This window comes from Hermetia illucens, chromosome 2, assembly GCF_905115235.1.
Source record: "Hermetia illucens chromosome 2, iHerIll2.2.curated.20191125, whole genome shotgun sequence".
Lineage (NCBI taxonomy): Eukaryota > Metazoa > Arthropoda > Insecta > Diptera > Stratiomyidae > Hermetia > Hermetia illucens.
The window spans coordinates 62,332,270-62,355,016 of record NC_051850.1 but is presented as its reverse complement, the minus strand read 5'-3'; the positions used below and the strand labels follow the sequence as shown (position 1 = coordinate 62,355,016).

Sequence of the window (22,747 nt, the reverse complement as noted above, 5' to 3'; positions counted from 1 at the left end):
CAAATTATAGCAACATACTAATTTGACTGAAAAAAAGGCTTTCTAAACGAGTAAACCCCTTTTTGAAGATTGGGTATGATAGGACGTATGTACTAATAATTTCGCAAAATATGTGATACATCTGAAGCAACCAAATTTACTTACTTTACTTTACGTCTTTCTCAAATGCGATAGAGCAGAATTTCCCGACCGATGTTGGTTCACGAAAAGAGGTTTATGCAAAGTGAGGAAGTTTTCATTACATAGTTTAGAATGCCTATGACACAAGACACTTGAAATTAAAGCTGCCACGATTGCATCCATATTTTATTCTGATCTTTTAATTGCAAACATTACTTATTTTTTGACAATGTTCTCTGCTTTTCTGCATGTTCAACAATTTTCTCCTCCACTGCCAATCCTTTTCGTTTCCGGACGCTGTCCATATATTTTTTAGCTCTATTAGCCGAATCCGCCTTTTCGCCAAAGTGCAAATATTCTTCCTCCGTGGACGGGATCCAAAATGGGTCAATGTCAATAACCTGAAAGTCAGAAAAAATATCAGTTATTGCTTATACGATTAGCACGTCTATCAATAGTGCATTTATGACTAATAATGTGACAATAGGGAATTTGGATTGGATGTTGGTAGGCATGTAACTCACCATTTCAAGACAACTAAATTTTCTAGTAGTGATTTCTCAGTTTTTAAACAGCGCTCCTAGTAGAATAGTATTGTTACATTAAATGCGAGAAAACGTGGTCATCATCAATGGTGCAACAATCGCTATCGGTAGCTAGGCTTGCCTTAGTAATGAACTCCAAACATCTCGATTTTGCGCCTAGGTCCACCAATTCGATATCGCCATCACTCCATCTCAGGCAGGGTCTGCCTCGTTTTCTTTTCTACCATAGATATTGCCCTTGACTTTTTGGACTGGATCATCCCCACCTATACAGATTAAGTGACACCGCAACCTATTAAGCCGAATTTTATCCACAACCTGACTTTCGAGGTATCGCTCGTAGATTTCGTCGTTATGTAACCTACGGAATCGTCCATCCTCATATAGGGGGCTAAAAATTCTTCGGAGGATTCTTCCCTCGAACACGGCCAAGAGTTCGCAATTTTTCTCGCTAAGAACCCAAGTCTCCGAGGAATACATAAGAACTGGTAAGATCATAACCTTGTACAGAAAGAGCTTTGACCCTATGGTGAGATATTTCGAGTGAAACAGTTTTTGTAAACTGTAATAGGCCTGCTGGCAGCCAACAACCGTGCGCGGATTTCATCGTCATAGCTGCTATGGGTTGTAATTTTTGACCCTAGATATGAAAAATTTTCAACGGTCTCAAAGTTGTAGTCTCCTATCTTTATTGTTTTCGTTTGACTAGCGAGATTCGATGATGTTGGTTCTTTGTTCTTTGGCACTGACGTAGCCATCATGTACTTCGTCTGGCCTTTATTAATGCGCAGCCCGAGATCTCGCATCGCCTGCTTGATCTGAGTGAAGGTAGACTGCACATCTCGGGTAGTTCTTCCCATAATATCAATATCGTCAGCGTGGGCCAGCTGTTGGGTGATACCTCTATAATTGCTGCACTGCGTGATATCCCCATTTTATATATGGGACAGCGAAGTCCTTGAGGGTTTAACGTGAGCACCTGTCTGGACGACTTAATCCCACGTCTTCTTAAGACTGACGGATTGATTTTGTGACCACAATCAGAGCCCCGCTGAGACAAGCAACAACGGTACCAGTGGATACAAGACCTACCTAAATCTCTACCGAACTATGGAGTACGGCACCTGTGTTGAAACGCAACATCACGCCGGGGCCCGAAGGTCTCTTCTCGCTTGAGCACAACCACAACCACTATGAAACTCCCACTAGGGGGGCCAACCGCAAATAACCGAGCTGTACTCACATACAACGGGAGTTCACCCGAAGTATGAGAGTCCAGGGGCTTTCCCGGTTCCCATGGTACCAGTATATCCCTGGTAAGGTTTCGTGACCAATTTGCCACTTCAGATGAGTCCCCGTGCAGGCTCGGGTCTGATCGCCCTAATTAGGCCTTTGGAGCATTCGCCTACTGCATCACGGCCGGCAAACCAAAGTGAGTACAGCGTCTCCCGGTGCCACCACTATGGAGGTTGTCCTCGGCCACTTGGTTTTGGTTTGGCCGACAGGGTTGCCGCCCCGTCTTCCTCACCGCCACCTCTGAGCACCTATATATGGGACAGATAATGCCCCGTTACCAGTCGTCAGGCAACGATCCTCTGTCCTATACGTTGAGCATCAGTTGATGAACCGCTTGGTGTAATTGGCCGCTCCCATATTTAACCAATTCCGATCGTAATTCCATCGACACCTGGCGACTTATGATTTTGAAGTCGATGGATTGCACGGAATGTTTCTTGTTGACGGGACCTCTAAGTCGCCGATATATTGGTTGTTGAGCAGTTCATCAAAATACTCAACTCATCGCTCGAATATGGCCATTCTATCGGAGATCAGATTTCCCTCTTTGTCTCGACAGGACGAGCATCGAGGTGTATAAGGCTTCATCATGCTGGCTTCTTGGAAAAAGTTCCCCGCCTGGTGCGGTTGTTTCCTGCACTTTTCGAGATTACAGAATTGTTGGTTTTCCCTGGCTTTTTTTTCCGTCTGTGAAGTCGCTTCTGCGCTCGACGAAGTTTATGATAAGTCTCTGCACGTGCCCGCGTTCTTTGAGAATGCAACATTACTCGGTATACAGCATTCTTCCCTCCCGTTGGTAGCAAACATTCATCGTCGAACCAGCCGTTCCGAGTTTTTTGCGACTAGGGCCAAGTCTTATCAATGATAACGTTCTTCAGGTGATTATAAAGATCGTTCGTTGATGATTTATCTCCAGGATCTCTATTGGCTGGGGTTATTGCCACATCCATTTCCCCCTTATAGGTGTTATGGAGGGCTGGGCTGTGGATGGCTTCAGTGTTAACTCTCACCTGATTATCAGAGGGGATTGTAGGTGGTGTTGTAATTCGAATCCGGATCACTATGCTAACGAGATAGTGATCCGAATATATATTGGCCCCCTACATGTTCTGACACTCACGTAAATATGGTCGCTTTAAATGTGAACAATGGAAAATTAATGCGCGAAATCACTAGAACTACCATATTTAAGTGAATTTGCTCCACATCCAAACCACGTTTTCCCCCATTTAATGCATAATGTTCCTAAATTTTACATGTCATTTAAAAGCTAACATAATCATTTTACCAACTTTGCAGGTGAGTAAGCTTAAAGTACCGTTACAATAATGCATATTGAAATTTAGAGAAAAAATCGATCTTGAAATTTCTTTAATATTTCAACAGTTATATCTTCGAAGGGACCTTTGCAATTGAAAAATATCAATTTATATGAAATTTTATAGTTTCCGAAAATGATATCAAGCCAGAGATTAAATAATTGAGGAAGTGGGAAATTGTGTTTTTTTTGGGAAGGACAAGCCTTTTGACACTATTCACGAAAAACGCTATAACTCTGCAATGATAAAAGATAGAGTGCCTATTCCATGGACCGATTTTCTTCAAAAAAGTGGTACTATCCACCATTGTGTGCACCATTAAAAAGTGTACCATCATAAACGGGACACTCTGTATAATGACTTTTATATTACATTATTAAAAATAGTGATGTTTGTAATCCTAAACCAGGTATAATAGTCATAACAATCTGCCTTCTTAATTTAGGCCAGGTTGGTTGAATTGAAAAGATTTCTGAGAAGCATTCGGGAGCTGGCTACATGAAAATTTACATGACTCGTTACGCAAAAAAATTTTACCTGGAAATTGTTGGATTGTTGTCGGCGAAGCACCGGCCGGACAGTAAGAAGGCCTACTGGAAGACTAAGATGTGGGCGGGCTGTCAGACCTATCAAATTCTCATAAGAAACAAACTGACTTTTGCACGGCTGAATTTTTGAACAGATATCCAACAAAGATTCACAAATAGAGGACGTATATTGTAGGTGGAAGATAAAGGGCTGTTAGAATGCTTAAAAATGTGAAAAACACGTAACTGGACGAAACTGTCAGTCAATTTTTTTAATAATAAGGTATTCCTCAAAAAACAACCAATCAAACAACCGACTTTTATGATAATATAACTCGAAGAAGAGCTAGGAATCCTGATGATTGTAGATCAAATTTCAAATCAACAGAGTATGCACAATCAACCAACGAAATTGTCGATCGAAAGTTAAGAGGACAGTAGAGGTTACTGCTTCCAATCAATCGTGAGACGACAATGGCAGAAGGGTTGTAGTAGGATCATGCCTCATTTGCAGCAATCAACCTATTCGCAAACAAAGAAAGACAAGGATGTGTTGCAATAAGTGTAAGAAGCCCGTTTGTGATGAACATGCGGCAAAAACAACTAAATGTTTAGAATGCAATCAATAAATCCAAATTATGCAGAATAAACCTATTTGTTACAATGTAATAATCTTTAATTTTTTTTTTCGTATCATTGCGTAGACGTCGAAAATTCGATATTCTTTTTGTGTAGCGATGATATTATGAAATGTAGCTATTATTACAATCATTGTACTTACATATATACTTTATAAACAAGTCGGGAAGCTGGAAGCTAGACGCTTCAGGGGTAAAAAGATTTTGTGTTTCCCTATATGACGAATGGTGCATGACAATTCCCTGTGTACATAGCTGAAAATGCAATTGCCCTCTACTTTTAAAAAAATAATTTACACAAATAATTTGATTTGGAAAGCACTGTATTGATAGCAGTCAACCTTATACGCTTCACACCAGAAGTTCAATATTATTAGCAAATGTAAAAAAGCTAACCTGCAACATGTCGCGAAATCGGAAGCTTGACGCTTCGGTATAAAAGGTTTTGTGTTTCCCTTTGTGAGGAGCATACCGCAGTTCTCCATTGGCTGATAGCATTGACTCAAGATATTCAAATTGCTGGTGGTGTTCTGGTGTTCTTTACGCTCTCTATAGTCCTGAGTGTTGGCCGAATCTAAAAGACAATGAACGGCGTCTTGCGGTAATGGAGACGAAGATGTTGCATTGGACTGGTGGAGTGACATGTTTTGATTACATCCGAAATGAGGATATCCGCGATCGATATGAGGTTGAACCGATCGTGAAAAAACTGCGAGTGAGGCGTTTTCGATGGTATGGTCACGTAATTCGCGCGAACGAGAATTCACTTACCAATATTGCTCTGAGCATCGAAGTCAGTGGTAAGCGACCTAAAAGCCGACCGAAACAACGGTCGCTTGATACGCTGGATGGGCATTTAAAAGCCTCGAAATTGCATCCAGATCAGGCATTTGATAAAATAAAATGGGGAAACCGATCACGACGAACCGACCCCGCTTTTGAATGGAACAAAGGCTGAAGAAAAAGAAGATGTGAGAAGCGACGAGCGCATGACAGCTCCGTCTCACGTAGTTAAAAATTCCATTGCCCTCTAGTTTTTAGAAAGCGATTTAAATAAATCATTTGATGGAAAGCCCTGTATTGATAATAGTCAACCTCATACACTTCACACTTTGACTTTAATATTATTAGCAAATGCAAAGAATTTAATTTACAACAGATACAAACAAGTCGGGAAACCGGAAGCTGGACGCTTGAGGTACGAAAGGTTTTGTGTATTTCTTAGTACGTAGCACGTAATATATACATATATTATGTGAGAATATCCACTTTCGGATGATATTGACATTCATGGTCTTGAATTTGCAAAGAAGCAACAACTTTGGCGTATTTGTTAGTAATAGTGCCATTTCCACCAAACTTGGTGAGATCATGCTCTGTTATACCCTATATTTTGTGGTGCTAACATGAATTTAAGGGGGGTTTTGCAATTACTAAAAATTATAGTAATATACTATTATTAACTTTATTTGTATTTTTTTTTTTTTTTTGTGCGTACACGGAGGTGGAAAATCTTAGAAAGACACGTCCGCCGCAGCTCCGCCGCCCGAACGGCGGAACAACAGCGGGCGCGTGTGGGATTCACACCCACTAAAAACCACCCCCGGTCTCTCCAGCCCCAGCCCCGCGGGACCACCATTGAGGTATTACTTCGCGGGGTAGGTTTGCTTTTAGGCACTCATCCTTCTCCTATTTGCAGCTTTCCTCCTTCTTTGTTCTTTCAGCAACTCCTCCTGCATTTGGATGTCCCGTGAGGAACTGGGTAATGTGGTAGTTGGTATCCCCATGTTTTCGCTCAAGCCACACCCTAATGTTGGGAATGAGCCTGTGCGTCCACCGACCTTTCGCAGACTCGTCCCATCTGCGTTGCCAGAGATCAAGCGACTCTCACCTGCTTCCGTCTCTGAGAGTTTGCAAGCGCCTCCGCCCACACAGGCGACGAGTAGAGCAGGATGGAGCGCACCACTCCGGCTAGCACCAACCTCCGGCAATGTTTCGGCCCACCAATATTTGGCAACATTTTTGCAAGTGCCGTGGTGGCACTGGCTGCCTTTTGGCATGCATACTCTAGGTGCTCCCTAAAACTCAATTTGGTGTCAATTATTACCCCCAGGTATTTGATAGCTGGCTTTGATACGACCGTATGTCCACCGACCTCCACTTTTACAGTATTATTTTTCCTGCGTTTCGTTATCAAGACCGCTTCCGTTTTCGCGTCCGCCAAGGTCAGCCCGGCCTTTTCTAGCCAGGACTTTACCGTTCTCACTGTTTCCGTTGCGTAAACCTCAACATCTTCTGGGTGTTTTGCTGCAACAACCACAGCTAGGTCATCAGCAAAGCCGACAATCGTAGTCCCCTCTGGGACGGGAAGAGCAAGCACCCCATTACACATGATATTCCACAACAGGGGACCAAGTACCGATCCCTGTGGTACCCCGGCTGTGACAATGTACTCTTTGTAGCCCTCATCCGTCCCGTACCAGAGAGTCCTCTCTGAGAGGTAGTTTTCCACCAAATTCGCTAAGTATCCGGGGACACCTATGTCAGCCAACGCCCCTTTAAATCTATTCCAGTTGGCCGAGTTGAATGCGTTTTTGACATCCAACGCCACCACGGCACAGCAGCCGCCAGAAATCAGTGCACCTTTTGCCAGGTTTACCACCATGCCAATTGCGTCCACCGTAGAGTGGGCGGAAACCAAACTGGCGTTCCGACAAACCATTGTTGGCTTCGACGATGGGCAGGAGTCTGTTGTAGATGACTCTCTCCATCATCTTCCCCATTGTATCCAACAGGCAGATAGGACGATACGACGCTGGGTTTCCAGGTTGCTCGCCAGGCTTCGGAAGCAACACCAACTTTTGCTTTTTCCACTGGGCAGGGAATATTCCTTCTTTTAGGCACGCCTCGAAGGTGTTGGCGAAAAGGTCGGGCCTAGTCTTCACTGCCAGTTTCAAAGCTCGGTTGGGGATGCCATCCAAACCTGGGGCCTTGTTGTCACCGAACCTACCACATATTTCCCGCAGCTCCCCCACAGTTACAGGCGGTATTATGCCGTCATTTGGCTGGACAAAAACTTGCCTTCCCCTATTTTCGTGGTGAGGGAACAGAGTGGTAACAATCTGTTTCAGGAGGCGCGGACAGGTCACCTGGGGTGATTTCCGCAGCCTTTTCATCACCACTCTGTAAGCCTCGCCCCAAGGGTTTATGTCGGCATGGTCGCACAGCTGTTTGAAGCAGTTCTTTTTGCTCCTCCGAATGGCTTCCTTTAGGCGGCCACGCAATTGCTTGTGTGCCTCCTCTCGACCGTCGCCACCGGGTTTTCCCCTGAGCCTCTGGCAAAGCCTCCTTGCCCGAAAACATGCGGCTCGCAAACTTGCGATTTCATTGTTCCACCAGTAGTTGGGTTGCCTACTGGGGAGCAATCGCCTTCTGGGCATAGTAGCATCGCATGCTTCCGTCACCCATCGAGTGATCTGGGTGGCTTTCTCTCCAGCCGTACCATTCAGGGATATGTCGGATCTGAGCACCGCGGAGAACGTGTCCCCCTCGAACGCTTTCACTGTCCAGCCAAACATACCACCCGGCATTTTGCGAAAACTCTTTTTCGAGCTCGATCCGCCCTTGATCTCTATGCAGATTGCCTGGTGGTCGCTGTGAGTATAGTCCTCACTGACATGCCAAGCGATTCTACTGGCTAAAGTGGCACTGACGTATGTCAGGTCCACTATAGACCCCAGGCCCCTTCCCCGGAAAGTGTACGAAGACCCAACATTCGCCAGTACCACGTCCAGCTCCGCGAATGCTTCGAGGAGAACACGTCCCCTCACATTAGTTATCCGGCTGCCCCATTCAAGAGCCCACGCATTGAAATCGCCTCCTATTATGATCGGCCAACGTCCTCTTGCATCCAAAACAAGAGCAGCAAGCATCCGCTCATACTCGACGAGTGTAGCGCTGGGTGGAGCATAGCAGCTGTAGATGTGGATGCCCTTCAACTTCGCTCTGATGAAGCCCTCCTCCGGGTGCTCCATTATTTCCTGGAAGGCTTGTTCTCCACAAGTCCACAGCGCTGCTTGGCCCGTTTGGTCTTTGACCCAAACGCTACCACCGCGGTTTCGGTATGGTTCACTTAGTATGGCCACATCGATGTTTTTCTCGCGGATGGTTTGCGCGAGTAGATCCTGCGCCGCCTCGCAGTGGTTGAGGTTGATTTGTATCAACCTCATCTGCGATTTGTGCTAAGGGCTCTCCTGTATTCCGGGCACCTGCTGCTGCCTGCAATGTGCCGATGGTCCACACCCTCCTTTCCTTTGCACAGTAGACAATTTGGGTCAGCTCCGCAGTCCTTGCTGATGTAGCCCTCCACTCCGCATCTCCTGCATTGCTTTGACCTGTCATTTGGGTTAGTGCATGACTTCGCAATGTGACCAAAGCCAAGGCATCTAAAGCACCGTTTTAACGCCACCTGTTCCCTAAGGCGACACATAACCCAGCCTATTCTCACTCTCCCTGCTGCTAACAGTTTGAGTGCGTTCTCCACTGGTAGGCTGATGATGGCGGTTTGTGTTCCCCCATAGGCTTTCCTTAGAGTTTTTACCGCTGACTCTTGTAGTCCGGCAAGATCGAACTGTTTCTCCAACGCTTCGCGAACCTCCTCCTTCGTCGTGATTTCATCTATATCTTTGCAGATTATAGTGATCTCCGGCCTGCTAGCTCTTATGTCGGCTTCCTGCCCTAAAGTCTTCCCGATTTGGCTTAAGAATTTGTCCGCGGTTACATCCTGGGATTTCTTAAGTTCCAACATAAGATCTCCCTTCTGCGACCGTCTAATACGGCTGACGTTGTCTCCCAAATTGGTGAGTTCGGGGTCTGCCTTTCCTGAGTATGTCGGCGTATGACCCTTCGCCCCGTTTGGAAATGAAAATCACCTCCGGTCTAATCTTCCTCCGATAGTTTCTTTTCCGCGGTTCTACCTTCCTCCAAGCTTCCGCATCCGCCTTTGGAGGTTCGATCCCTTTTCTCGAGGTAGCCACTGCAGTATTTTCCCTGGTAGCTTCAGACATAATTTTCATGAACTCCGCCTTTTTGGGAGTTGAGTCCTTTCTTCTTTTCGGGGTTTGCTGGCCTGTTGAATCATTCAGCTTCTCGCGCAGCCTCTTTCCCGGTTTCTCCCCTTTTGTGTTTTGAACCGGCGTTACTTGAGTTGCCTGGTTCACTTTTCCAATCGGCGACTTCCCTACTCGTTCATCCTGGGCCTTGCCGTACGTCAAACGGATGCCTCTTATCATGGCCCTTATATTTTGGTGAATGTTCCTGCGCTCCTTTATGAACTCACACAGCTCCATGATCTTTTTACCGAGGGCAGTAAAGGCAGCTCCAGACTGATCATTGCCCAAAACATCGCTCGGGTGAATCGGCGTCAGCGATTCTTCCTCATCGAAGACTCCCGCTATACGCTTCCCACTGGGGGTAGCGATCGTGGGGGCTTGTGCCCGTGTGGGAGGGGATCTGCGAAAAATCGAGCTCCTTCTGAACGGATCCATCACTGGAGCCAGTTCAAGTTCCTCCCGTACGCTTGTAACATTAGATGCCACAGTAGCCAAGGTTCCCACTACTGAGGCACTACGGTCGTTGGATATCGACGGCCGGGAGCCCGCTTGCTCACTCCCAAAAACCGCCGGCACTGGGTTTCCGAAGCCCTGCACCGTAACTTCATTCTTCTTCTGCTCCTCCATGTTTGGTTTTATTTCTGGGTATCCTTCCCATAGCCTTTATATAGATATCAGTATAGAAGGTATTTCGGAGCCCAGGCACCATATCGTGGCAGCCTCCTGATTTTTTTTAGATTTTTCGGTTTGGTAGTTTCTGAGAATGGCCCCCTCAAAGGAATGATCACTTTCAACGCCTCCCACTCCCCACCTTTCCAACAAATGTCAAAATTAAGACCGGATTCGGAAAGTACTAACCAAGACCTCTCATTTGATATCCCACATGACTATATTTGGTGAAAAAAAATTATACCCCTCTTTTGCATGTATGGGGACCCCCCTTAAATTCGTAGTAAAAGGATGTAACTCACTGTATGCGTGAGCGTTCACAGTTCCCAGCTTTCTACCAAATTTGGTGTTAATCGCTATAACCGTCTCCGAGAAAAATGCGTGTGACGGACACACCGACAGTAAACCGATTTTAATAAGATTTTGTGTTTACACAGAAACTTAAAAAGGGCTAGGGAGGAGTTCATTCTTCATGAATGGAATTTTAATATTTGATTCGAATGCCAATTATTTTCATTAATTATGACGTCAGCATCTTATTTGTATGGCTTAGAATGCGATAAATTCGCAGGAAATTGATAAGTTTGAACTGCTATAACTTTGACACTAATAGTCGGATTTCCATAAGATTTGGCATGTGTATGTACGAGACTCTATATCGGTGCTAATACTCCTAGGATGAACTTAAGGGGGGTTTTACGGTAAATTTCTAAAACTTGGTAATATACTATTAATAAGGTTATTTGAGCAGATATCGAAATGGGACATATTCTGAGGCCTAGATTTCATCTAAGCGCACCACCCTGATTTTTTCGGATTTTTAGGTTGGGTAGTTTCCGAAAATGAGTCCTGCTTCACTTTAAGTGCCGACATTTTGACTCCTTACTCACACATTTTGCAATTTACGCTGAAACTAATGTCAGTTTCGGGAAGTACAACAACGACGCCTTTTATTTGATACCCTACACGACTATATCCGGTGAAAAGAAATTTTGAATCCTCCCTTTGCATGTATGGGAGCCCTCTTCAAATTCCACCTAAATTTATGCCACTTGCTTTATGCGTGGGATTTCATAATTCCCATCTGTCCACCAAATTTCATTCGAATCAGTTTAGCCGTTTTGGAGAAAAGTGCGTGTGACAGACAGAAAGACAGTGAATCGACTCTTCGTGAATGGAATTTTAATATCTTACTCGAATATCAATTATTCTCGTTGATTATGGTGCAGATGGCAATGAAATCTCGAATGTATTAGCATTTGGAGTGTTGGTAGGGTTGGCTAATGCTGCTATCAAAAACTAGGAGCAAGTTACTAGAAACACGAAACTTTTCCTGTTGGAACCAAACAAGCATACTGCAAAATTCATCCTGCTGAAAAGCAGGAAGACTTGCAGAAGCATTGTGGGCATCTGACAGGCCATAATTCACTAGCGGAACATATGTGCAGAATAGGAAATCTTGAAAATGATACGTTTCCATCCATCCTGAATGTAACATTTCTTATGGGAGTGGCCCGTCTATTTGCCTCGCCCATAGGTCAGATCAGATTTTTGATTCTGATCTGCTCCAGCTGCAGCGGGTAGCATTACAATCCACTAGAGAAAATCCTGCGATACATAAACGAAACCAGGATATTCTATTGGACGGGAAAATGTGGCGCTGAGGGCTGAGTGCCCAGATGAATGATTAATCTAATAACCCCATTTTAATTGTTCTTCACAGGAAAGCCATCTTCAGGGAAAAATTAAAACTGACAATAGCATAATAAGAACATTTTACTTGCAAGAAATTTTAAATTAAATTTAAATTGACCTTTTATGCCAAGTTGAAAAATTTCCAGATCATTTTTTTAAAGGGTGGAGGCCTACCAAAATAAGGTAAGGACATTGGATTAACTCTATGACTTGCAAAACATTAGTAGATGGACTAAGAGGGCCCAGTAGATGAGCATCGATGCAACGCACGATCTTTAAATGTTCGCCTAACCAAGACGCCACAATAGTTCTTTAAGGACGCAATGCAACTTTCCCTTAACAGAATAATAGCCAAGACGCCAAAATGATACTTTATTGATTTCTATTCATTATAATTAAACTTAGATGAATTTATAGCTTACCTCCCAGTGGCTAAAGATAAGTTGTGGGCATGCTAATCCGGAAGTTTGTTTGCGAATTTCTTGGACGAAATTGAACGATTCAATTACAGGTAAAACGGCCGTTACTGCAAAATTGTCACTGCCTTGAGTCAAATCGCTAGATAAAATCCTTCCATGACGACGGGCTATAACTGCATACATTTTTCCTGCAAAAAAGGAGAAGATAATATTTATATTGATTTTACAAATCCTTTGATATGACTGTAAGGGAAGAGAAAGATAGTATTATTAATTTATTTCCGAGTTAGCCCAATCTTGACAAATGCCAGATTTTACCTGATACTAGCATTGAGTGCCAGTGATTCAACTTACTTATGTATGGACTATGGAACGTCAAGGACTCCGCGCAATATCGAGCACGTATGTAGTATGGTATATTCCTGCATGGTTTGAACCATTTAGCCTCAAAATGGGCCTCAGTTTCAGTCATTACGTCATCATCGCCCCTAAATTTCTTTCCAAAGCATTCTCTCGAGGTCTGAGAACAGGAAAAAGTTACTGGGGGTCAGATCTGGAGAATAGGATGGATGCGGAACCAATTCGAAAATCAATTCATGCAATTTTGCCATCATTTTGATTTATTTGCGACACGGTGCATTGTTTTGATGTAACAGCATTTGCTTTTTCTTCAAATGGGACCAATTCCCCGCAATTTCATCCTTCAAACGCTATGCATTAGTCACTGTTGATGGCTTTTCTCTTTTCAAGATAGTCGATAAATATTATCGCATGCACATCCCAAAATACTGATGCCATAGCCTTGTCGGCCGATTGTTACGTCTTTGTACGGTTTGAAGTCGGTTCACCACATGCGGTCCACTCAGATGACGATCGTTTTGAATCTGGTGTGAAAAAATGGAACCATGTTTCGTCCATTGTCACTTATCGATGTATAAATTGAGATTTTTTATGGAGGAAGAACTTCAAACACTACTCAGAATCGTCAACTCGTTGTTTTTGGTCGATTGTGAGCTCGCGTGGCACTTTCAACAGAGCTTTCGCATACCCAAACATTCATGCACGATATGTTTAACACATTCCTTTGATATCTTTAGAGACGCAGCTATCTCGATCAACTTCACTTTGATCACAAATGCGAAAGGAAACCAAATTCAGAGCAATATCCAGAGATGTTTCTAATGAGCAAGTTAGAAAGGTTTGACGTAAATATGGAAGAGGAACCTAGATTAAATCAAACATTTTGGAAGGGATAGAGTGCTCCATGTAACACAATCCGACGCGAAAGGCTATGACGCCTCCATGCCAAGAAGATGTACATTTTCTAGTAAAGAATCCAACTACTAGTTTAATAACAAATTGACTAACATTCGATCGACTTCCCACAGGGTAGGATCGATCAACGCCAAAAAGTGCACGAAACGCCATCCACGTTGTTATGGGACGACTTAGGGACCGTTCACCTCTGCTCTACTCTCTTGCTGGAAATTATGCAGGGGGAGAAAAGGGCACTGACAATTTCCAGGAATCTCTGCAAAATGGCCAAACGACAGAGCCAACACCCACCCAATTACAGAGACTTTGAAGTAGCGAAACAATTAGAAAAGCGAAGACGTAAAGGACCGCTACGCCAAAGTTGGCTGCCTCCGAAAAACGCCAACCTGACCCATACAAAACAAACTAACGCGTGTTATTAGATCCGAGAAAATAGGATACTCACAGGTGGCAAAGCAAGGTGCACTAACCAAAAATAAAATGACGATGGTAACCGAAGATTGAAAACTATCTTAAATCTATTTAAGAACAGACATTTTAAATAAAAGACTTGACGAACAGCAAATGGTGAGTAAACAAATTTTTGACAAACTAAAGTAGTTTATCGTAAGGAGACAAATATATAACAAGAAAATTAAATGACAATGTCCTGAAAAACATAACGTGGAAATGCAGTGGCACCTACAAGAATGGGAAGTTTTTCTTACTACTGAGAAGGTAGACATATGCCTTATCCCAGAAAGCCACCCTCGTCTGTCTGTCTGACAGACGCACTTTTCTCAGAAACGGTTGTACCCAATTTGGTTCGAAAGTGAGAACTATGAACGCCCACGTATGCAGCACGTTACATCGTTCTATGTGGAATTTAAGGGTGGGTTTCTATACATGCAAAAGGGGCTTGCAAAATTGTTTTTCATCAATTATGGTCGTGTGGGGAATCAAATGAAAGGTCCCGATTAGTACTTTTCAATGCTGACACGTTTCTGATATTTAATGCAAAACGGGGGAAGGTAGGGACTGGTTTTTGAGGGGTTTTTGGAATTAAGAAAGAATTAGTTAACAGTCGTACATTTTTATGAAAGTCAACGGAGAATGCATTAAAGCATTAGTTGACACGGTCGCTGACGTGAGTCTAATTCTTAAAGAAAAAGTGTACGAAATAAAAGTGAATAAAAGTCAAAGGATCCGATTTAATGGGTAAAGAGTCCATTGTAAAAATAGTACTAACCTGCATCGTGAAAAATATCCCCTTGGAAATACCTTTTCATGAAAGATACGTCTTACAAGATTTCGATGTCTTCCTAGGCATGGATAAAACAATTTCAGTTTTAAGACAATATTTAGATGATTTTAAATTGCCTGTTAGACATGAAATTTTAGGATTCGTACATATTGAAAATAGAATTGGTGAACAAGTTTTCTTACCGGAGGTACAAATCGGCTGTTTAACTGTTTCCAACAGTAACAGGTTTTGTGAAAACAATCCAAACAATCCACCCAGGAACTCGCCATTGTGGGTGATCCCAGAAGCAAGATGCTCCTGTGAAAATCAAATGGCGAATGGTAATTGATTACAGAAGGTTAAATGATCTGAAAACAACTGATAAGTTGCCATTGCCTAATATCATAGAGATATTGAACCAATTGCGGAAGGCTAAGTACTTCAGTTCCCTGGATCCATCCGGTTGATTGCTATGGCAGAATCTGATAACGCGAAAACCCCCTTAAGTACCCCTTACGGACCCTACGAATCGTACGTACCAGCTTCGTGTGGCCAGAGGAATACCAATGTGCATCTGATTTAATTAAATCAGCTGAGGAAACAATTCTGCAGTATCCCGATTTCAGCAGATCCTTTACTCGCGTATGCGAGCGTGAATGGAATTGGGGCAGTACATAGTCAGGGATACGAAGGGAAAAATTTTGCTATACAATACTTGCATAGATCGCTAAATTCAGCAGAAAGGAACTATAGCACAAAGTAGACCCTATTTGTATGGCACGTCGTTTACCATAAAAACCAATCACAGAACTGTTCAATGGTCACAAAACTTAAAAGAGCCCAGTAGCTACCAAGATCGATGCAGAGCTATACTAGAAGAGGACAACAATCAAATGAAGTATATACCAGGGAAAGGGAATTACATCGCTGATGATCTTAGGCGAAAGTGCTGAACAAAGCAAACGGAATAATGGAGATCGCACCCAATGCAACAAAGAGAATATGAAAAGAGGGAGTATAAAACAATATCAAAATCGCGAACTATCTTTTGATGAGATTACCGATAATAATAATAATAATCGTTGGCGCAACAACCCATGTTAGATCAGGGCCTTGAAGTGTGTTAGAACACTTCATTCAAGGCCGTAACAATACCCTACAATACATTGCAGGAGGCAATATGGTCAGTATTGCGCTCGCCCGAGATTATTAAACTGGTTTGATTCAGGTAATCAATCAAGAGGTTACCGATAGTCCTATAAAAATCGGATGTACTCGACAATCAGAGTGAAAATTTGGAAGAATTCCCGAAGATAAAATTATAGTTACTCATAAAAATGATAGAATAGCATTAATACAGAAATACCGCAAGGATTGATTAAAGGTCCTAGAGGGATCAATGCTATTGAGCATGCGATTAAGGAAAATTACGAGGGGTTAGCAATCCACAAGGATATTTCAGATTACATAAACAACTGCGAGTACTGTCAAAAACAGAAAAATTTAGCGTTAAGGGGGTCATCCCGTGTGAAGGCCGTTTTTTTTTACTTTTTTTTAGAAATTTGTTGTGAAGAACTGGATAAAGATACAAATACAAATTTTTCACCATAGATTCACTAATATCTTGAGCGTGCATAGTAATTTTTCCAGCCCGGTCGTATAGTTCGTTATTGAAATACAGAGCTATTTATAAACCCATCTCCAAAAAAAGGCGTTTTTCTGCTGCCACGCTAGGGGGCGCTGCGATCATCTTAAAGAAAAAAGTAGACGGCATTTTAACGTACAGACTTAACTACAGTCCGCAAATTAGAATTATTAAAAAATATTAAAAGCTAAATTTTTGGTACCGTGTTGAACTTTTTTTTATGAATTTTCACGTTTTTTTCACGGTTTCTTCATCATCATCATCAACGGCGCAACAACCGGTATCCGGTCTAGGCCTGTCTTAATAAGGAACTCCAGACATCCCGGTTTTGCGCCAAGCTCCACCAATTCGATATCCCTAAAAGCTGTTCGGCGTCCTGACCTACGCCACCGCTCCATCTTAGGCAGGGTCTGCCTCGTCTTCTTTTTTTACCATAGATATTGCTCTTATAAACGGTTTCTTCAATGAATAAAAAAAAACTACTGGATGAATCGCAATTATCCTAGTTTGCGAACCGTAGAAATATGTTCTAAATAAGTCCTGAAAATTTCAAAGAATTTCGTTGGATAGATTTTGGGCTATGGTGGCAGCCGATTTTCAACATGAAGTTTCGAAAAAAAAGCATTTAAAAAATATAATGCGATTTTTAGCCATAAAACCTTAACTGGCCATTAATCTGCTATACCTAATCCATAAACCTTAGGTGTCTTGAAGAAACACATGTACAGCTTTGGCTTCAATTCTGATCCTTTTAGCGAAGTCAATCCAACATCATTCGGACCAATAAATACGAGCTTTATTACGGCAATCGATATAAATCTGGCATGTGACTGATCACGTGTTTAACACTATAATTTCCAAACGGCTCCGAATATCAAAAAAATCACTTTGCCCATATATTCTACACTATATCTAGATACAATTGATGCCAAAAAAATACGATTTCGCGGATCCGACACACGGGATGACCCCCTTAAAACAAAACCACACCCATGGTAGTTAAACAACTCAAAAATAACCCATTTGTACGAATTGCAATAAATATTGCTGGACCTTGCAGCTTGTGACGGTAACTCGATATATAGCTTTACGATTCAGGACAATCTAACGAAGTATATGCATTTTGTGTCACCTCGCAATACTTCAGACGATTATATTGGATCTCCTATCTCAGAGGAAATACCACCAAACTTGACAGCAGGAGTTTTGAAGAAAAAAGTGTGAAATCAACACGATATAAAGTAGTTCTTATCACCCACAAATAACTGTAGTAGTCGAACATGCCCATGCATGACTTGCAGGTAAAGGAAGAAGTAGACTAGGACACTTGACTAGCCTAGCGTCACTGTATTATAATCACGTAGCACACAGTTCTACAAACTATACTAATCATGAGTTATTATTCGGAATTAAACCAAATGCATTTAAAACCCCTAAAGTAAAAGAAACTGCGGAGAATAGAATCAATATTAGTACCAATCGTTTAAGAGATATCAGGAAAAATGCCTCAAAATTCGATCTTCGGAGAAAAACAAAAACCAACGAAAATGACAAATCGGGCTAAATTGGGAGATTTAGTTTTAGCTAAAAATCTGGCTATTTCCAGTGGTATATTCAAACCTAAATGAATAGGACCCTATAACCTTAGAAATCCAAGGAATAACCGAGACATATCTAGGATTATAAACTAGAAATATATATGATAAAACCCTGCGTTAAAAAATATTCTATTTTTACAGAATCTTTACGGTTTTAACTGTCCAAGCATTGATTGTCCGAAAATTGGAATTTCCCTAAGCTTACTTTAAATATTTAAGAGAAGCTAAATTTACTGATAACGAAATTAGTCTAATTAGGATAAATAGATATAGAAGACATTGACATCGAAATATAATAATAATAATAATAGTAATCGTTGGCGAAACAATCCATATTGGATCAGGGCCTTGAAGTGTGTTAGAGCACTTCACTCAAGACCGTAACGGTACACTACAGTATACTGTAGGAGGCAATATGGTCAGCATCGCGCTCGCTCGAGATTATTACCCTGATTTGATTCAGGTACTCATTCGCAGCTGAGTCGACTGGTATCCGACGTCAAGTCACGATTCAAATCCCACTGCCACCAGTGAGATTCGAACCGCGACCTTCCGTACGACAGCCTTGTGCTCTAACCACTCAGCTTGACATCGAAATATCCAATATAAAATAACTAGTTCTTAATATTCATAAAGATGGCACCAATGAATTAAAGGAATGCAGAAATCTGAAATCATACAGTGATCTGCAGCTAAAGAGGCTCAGCCAGAAACTAGATAGTATTTATGGTCTTTTAGGATTCAGATCTGATAGTCAATATAGAAAAGGTTTGTCTAATTCAAAATGCAGTTTTAAATTTCTTTTTGGTACCATGGATGCTTATGACGCAGAATCAAAAACATTCTTGATGTTGTGCAAAGTAACGAATCGGACATAGCAAGTCGGGAAACCTTCCGGTTTCTGGACGCTTCAGGTATGAAAGGTTTTGTGTATTTCTTTTATAAAGACATTTGTCCCATTAGTACGTAACACATAATATATGCATATATCATATTATGTGAGAATATCCATTCTTGACTTTTCAAAGAAGTGACTAATTTGACCTATTATAATTTTGATAATAATAGTCTGATTTTCACCAAACTTAATAGGATCAAGCTCTATATTATAGCCTACACCGCTGCATTTTGTGATGCTAGGATAAACTTAAGGGGGGTTCTGCAGCCAGTTACTGAAAATTATAGTAATATTATTAACTTTATTTGAAGGAATATCGGTATGGAAGGCATTTCGAAGCCTAGCAGATTTTTCGGTTGGGCAGTTTCTGAGAATGGCCCTGGTTAAATAAATGATCACTTTCGACTCCCCTAACTCCCCACCTTTCCAACAAATGTCAAAACTAAGACCAGCTTTGGAAAGTACTAACCGAGACTTTTCATTTGATACCCCACATGACTAGATTTGGTGAAAAAAAGTACATTCCCTTTTGCACCCTTTCCCTCAAGTTCGACGTAAAAGGATATAACTGTATGCGTGAGCATTCACAGTTTCCACCTTTCCATCAAATTTGGTGTCAATTGCTGCTACAATCTCCGAGAAAAACGCGTGTGGCCGACAGACAGAACGACAGTAAACCGATTTTAATAAGATTTTGTTTTACTTAACCTTAAAAATGGGAATGGAAAAAAACTATTCCTTATTAAGGCTTAAACATAGCTAAGATAATAAATACTGGACAAAATTCTATAAAGCAAAAGATACATGAAATCATACACGTAATAGACTAAGTTAATAATCATACCAACGCAGACGAGAAGTTGCAGTTTGAATTACATAATGATGAAATCAATTCACAAATTAATCATAAAATTGGAATTACAAACATACAAATCGAAATTCTTAGAGAATCCCCGTTATTCTATCAGTCAGGCATGCCACATTCATTCGTAATAGAGCCAGAACAACTAGATAATTTGCGGGGAAAACATGATTTAGCAATCGATTCAATTATAAATAATTATCAAGAACTGGTCAAAGATCTAACCTTACATGCTTTCATGCAAGATAATAAAATATATGTTTCAATAAACATCGATAAAATAACAAAACTAGATTTTGAAACCTATCTCTAATACTCCCATATATTAAAGAAAATAACGTAATAATATTAGAAAATCTATCAAAATAGCAAATTATATTATAATACATTGATTGCAAAATCGTAACAAACAAAAATCAGCTTATGTCAGGACTTGTGTGACTGAACTTTATGTCAGGCTTCAGAATAAAATTGGTCAATTCCAAAACTTAAATGTTGGAATAGATATTATACATAAAATAGATAACCTAAAGCTCATCGTTTCAAATTCAGTAAGCTAATTATAAATGCCAATGTAACGAAACTGAAAATTTAAAACTATAAGGAACATACATAATGATATTCTCAGATGATTGCTCAATTCATTCGACAACTCAAGATATATTCCAATTAAAAAGAAAGATGAAATGACCACGTTAAAAAACAGACTTATCGAATAAAAAAATAACGTTAGAATCAATAAATTGTCATCCAATAATATTCATAAGCTGAAGGATTTAACAGCTGAAGTAGCAGAACTAGTAACCTTTTAGCAATACCATATTAAATCCTTACCTAAATTTGTTGTTTGTGTCCGGATAGCTGAGTGGTTAGAGCACAAGGCTGTCGTACGGAAGGTCGCGGTTCAAATCTCGCTGGCGGCAGTGGGATTTGTATCGTGATTTAACGTCGGATACCAGTCGACTCAGCTGTGAATGCGTACCTGAGTCAAATCGGGTAATAATCTCGGGCGAGCGTAATGCTGACCACATTGCCTCCTACAGTATACTGTAGTGTACCGTTACGGTCTTGAATGAAGTGCTCTAACACACTTCAAGGCCCTGATCCAATATGGATTTTTGTGCCAACGATTATTATTATTATTATTAAATTTGCTGCACAAAATAGATGGTACATCTCCACTATAGCAACATTAATTTTGTTTCTCATTATATACTTGGTAAATGTTATTGTGATGGAACATGTAAAGTAACAATTTTCAAAAAGTGTTTCTCCCTAAAAAATAGAACAAGTCGGGACATTGGAAGTTGAACGCTTCAGGTGTGTAATGCTTATGTAGGCATATTTCTATGCGCATTTGTCCAATTTGTACCTAGCTCGTAATATTCATGCATTTAGTTTGTCAGACCATTTACTGTAGTATGACACTGACATTTAAAATCTTAGAATGCAAGAGATTTGAACAAGAGTAACAATTTTGACTTATTATAACTTTGTTAGTAATAGTGCGATTTACACCAAAGTTGGCAGTATCATGCTTTATAGTATAGCCTATATTACTGCAGTACAGTCAATGATTCTAGGATAAAATGAAAGGGAGTTCGGAGCCAATTTCTAAACAATTTACAGTGAAAGCTCTCTTGGCAGACACCCCTAATAGGCGGACTCCGTTCTTGAGAACAATTTGCCTATCTTGGGCGGTCACCCCTTCTGACCAGACGCGGACAGTAGATATTATAATTTTTTAAAAAAACAAACATTTTTAGCCTGGCACGAACCTCTTAAAAACGTACACGCTGTACAAAATTGTGCCTAGGAATTCAAAACATTTATGAGCGCAACATTGTCTAATTCAGTCGCAGCAAGTTGAAGTGAAAAGTCTAAAAGATAAAATAGTTAATAATGTCAGAGAGGAAAGTGCTTTCTTTAAAAGAGAAAATAGACTTCTCAACGCATATGAAAATGAAAATATATCAGTGCGTGTGCTAGCCAAAAGGTAAAACTATAGGCAAATAATCTAATAATCTAAAACAGTTTCAATATTGATAAATTAATTTGACTTATCTCAACCAGATTTGGCATAGGAAAGACGCAGGCTTCCCTTATTGTGTGGAACAAGGAGGCATTAAGGGCTAGCTGGATTGCTGGAGTAAATATCAACAATAGTTCTTCAAGGACGCGGTGCGACTTTCCCTTAACAGAATAATAAATATCAACAGTAAAAAAAAACTTTATCAATCCAGAAGGGAAAAATATTGATGCCATGGTTTATGACTGGTTTCATCAAAACACTCCATTATCGGAAAGCCAAGGAGCTTTAAGCCTTGGAGTTAAAGATTTCGGTGTATCTACCGGTTGGCTGCAAAGATTTCGGAGTAGCCACAACATAGCATTTCGATGTGTGTCTGGTGAAGCCTCTGTTGTTAATCCAGAAGACGTCGAACAATTTTTAAAAAAACTTCCAGCACTTCTACTCGGTTATAGACTCCAGGACATTTATAATAATAATAATAATCGTTGGCGCAACAATCCATATTGGATCGGGGCCTTGAAGTGTGTTAGAGCACTTCATTCAAGACCGTAACGGTACACTACAGGATTACAGTACCCTGTGGGAAGCAATGTAGTCAGCATTGCGCTCGCCTGAAATTGTTACCCTGATTTGACCCAGGTACTCATTCACAGCTGAATACCACTGCCACCAGTGAGATTTGAACCGCAACCTTCCGTACGACAGCCTTGTGCTCTAACCACTCAGCTATCCGAACATTTATAATGCCGACGAAATAGGTCTTTTCTTTAGAACAACAAAACACTTGCTCTCATATCGAATAAGTGTCACCTTGGGAAAATTTTCCAAAGAAAGGTTAAGAATTTTACTACACACCTCTGGTGATTGGGAAAGCTG

General features: G+C 41.2%; 1 protein-coding gene across 2 annotated transcripts in view; it reads right to left on the bottom strand.

The window, feature by feature from the left end:
* Nucleotides 1-278: 278 nt before the first annotated feature.
* LOC119648212 (elongation factor-like GTPase 1) overlaps nucleotides 279-22,747 on the bottom strand; it is a 330,197-nt gene continuing 307,728 nt past the window's right edge. For both annotated transcript variants that reach the window (XM_038049819.1, XM_038049820.1), the window contains 2 exons: nucleotides 12,343-12,527; nucleotides 279-521 (listed from right to left, as the gene is read on the bottom strand). In XM_038049819.1, the coding sequence (XP_037905747.1) occupies nucleotides 333-521; nucleotides 12,343-12,527 (374 nt within the window). In that variant the 3' untranslated portion in view covers nucleotides 279-332. The remainder of the gene's footprint in view (nucleotides 522-12,342; nucleotides 12,528-22,747) is intronic.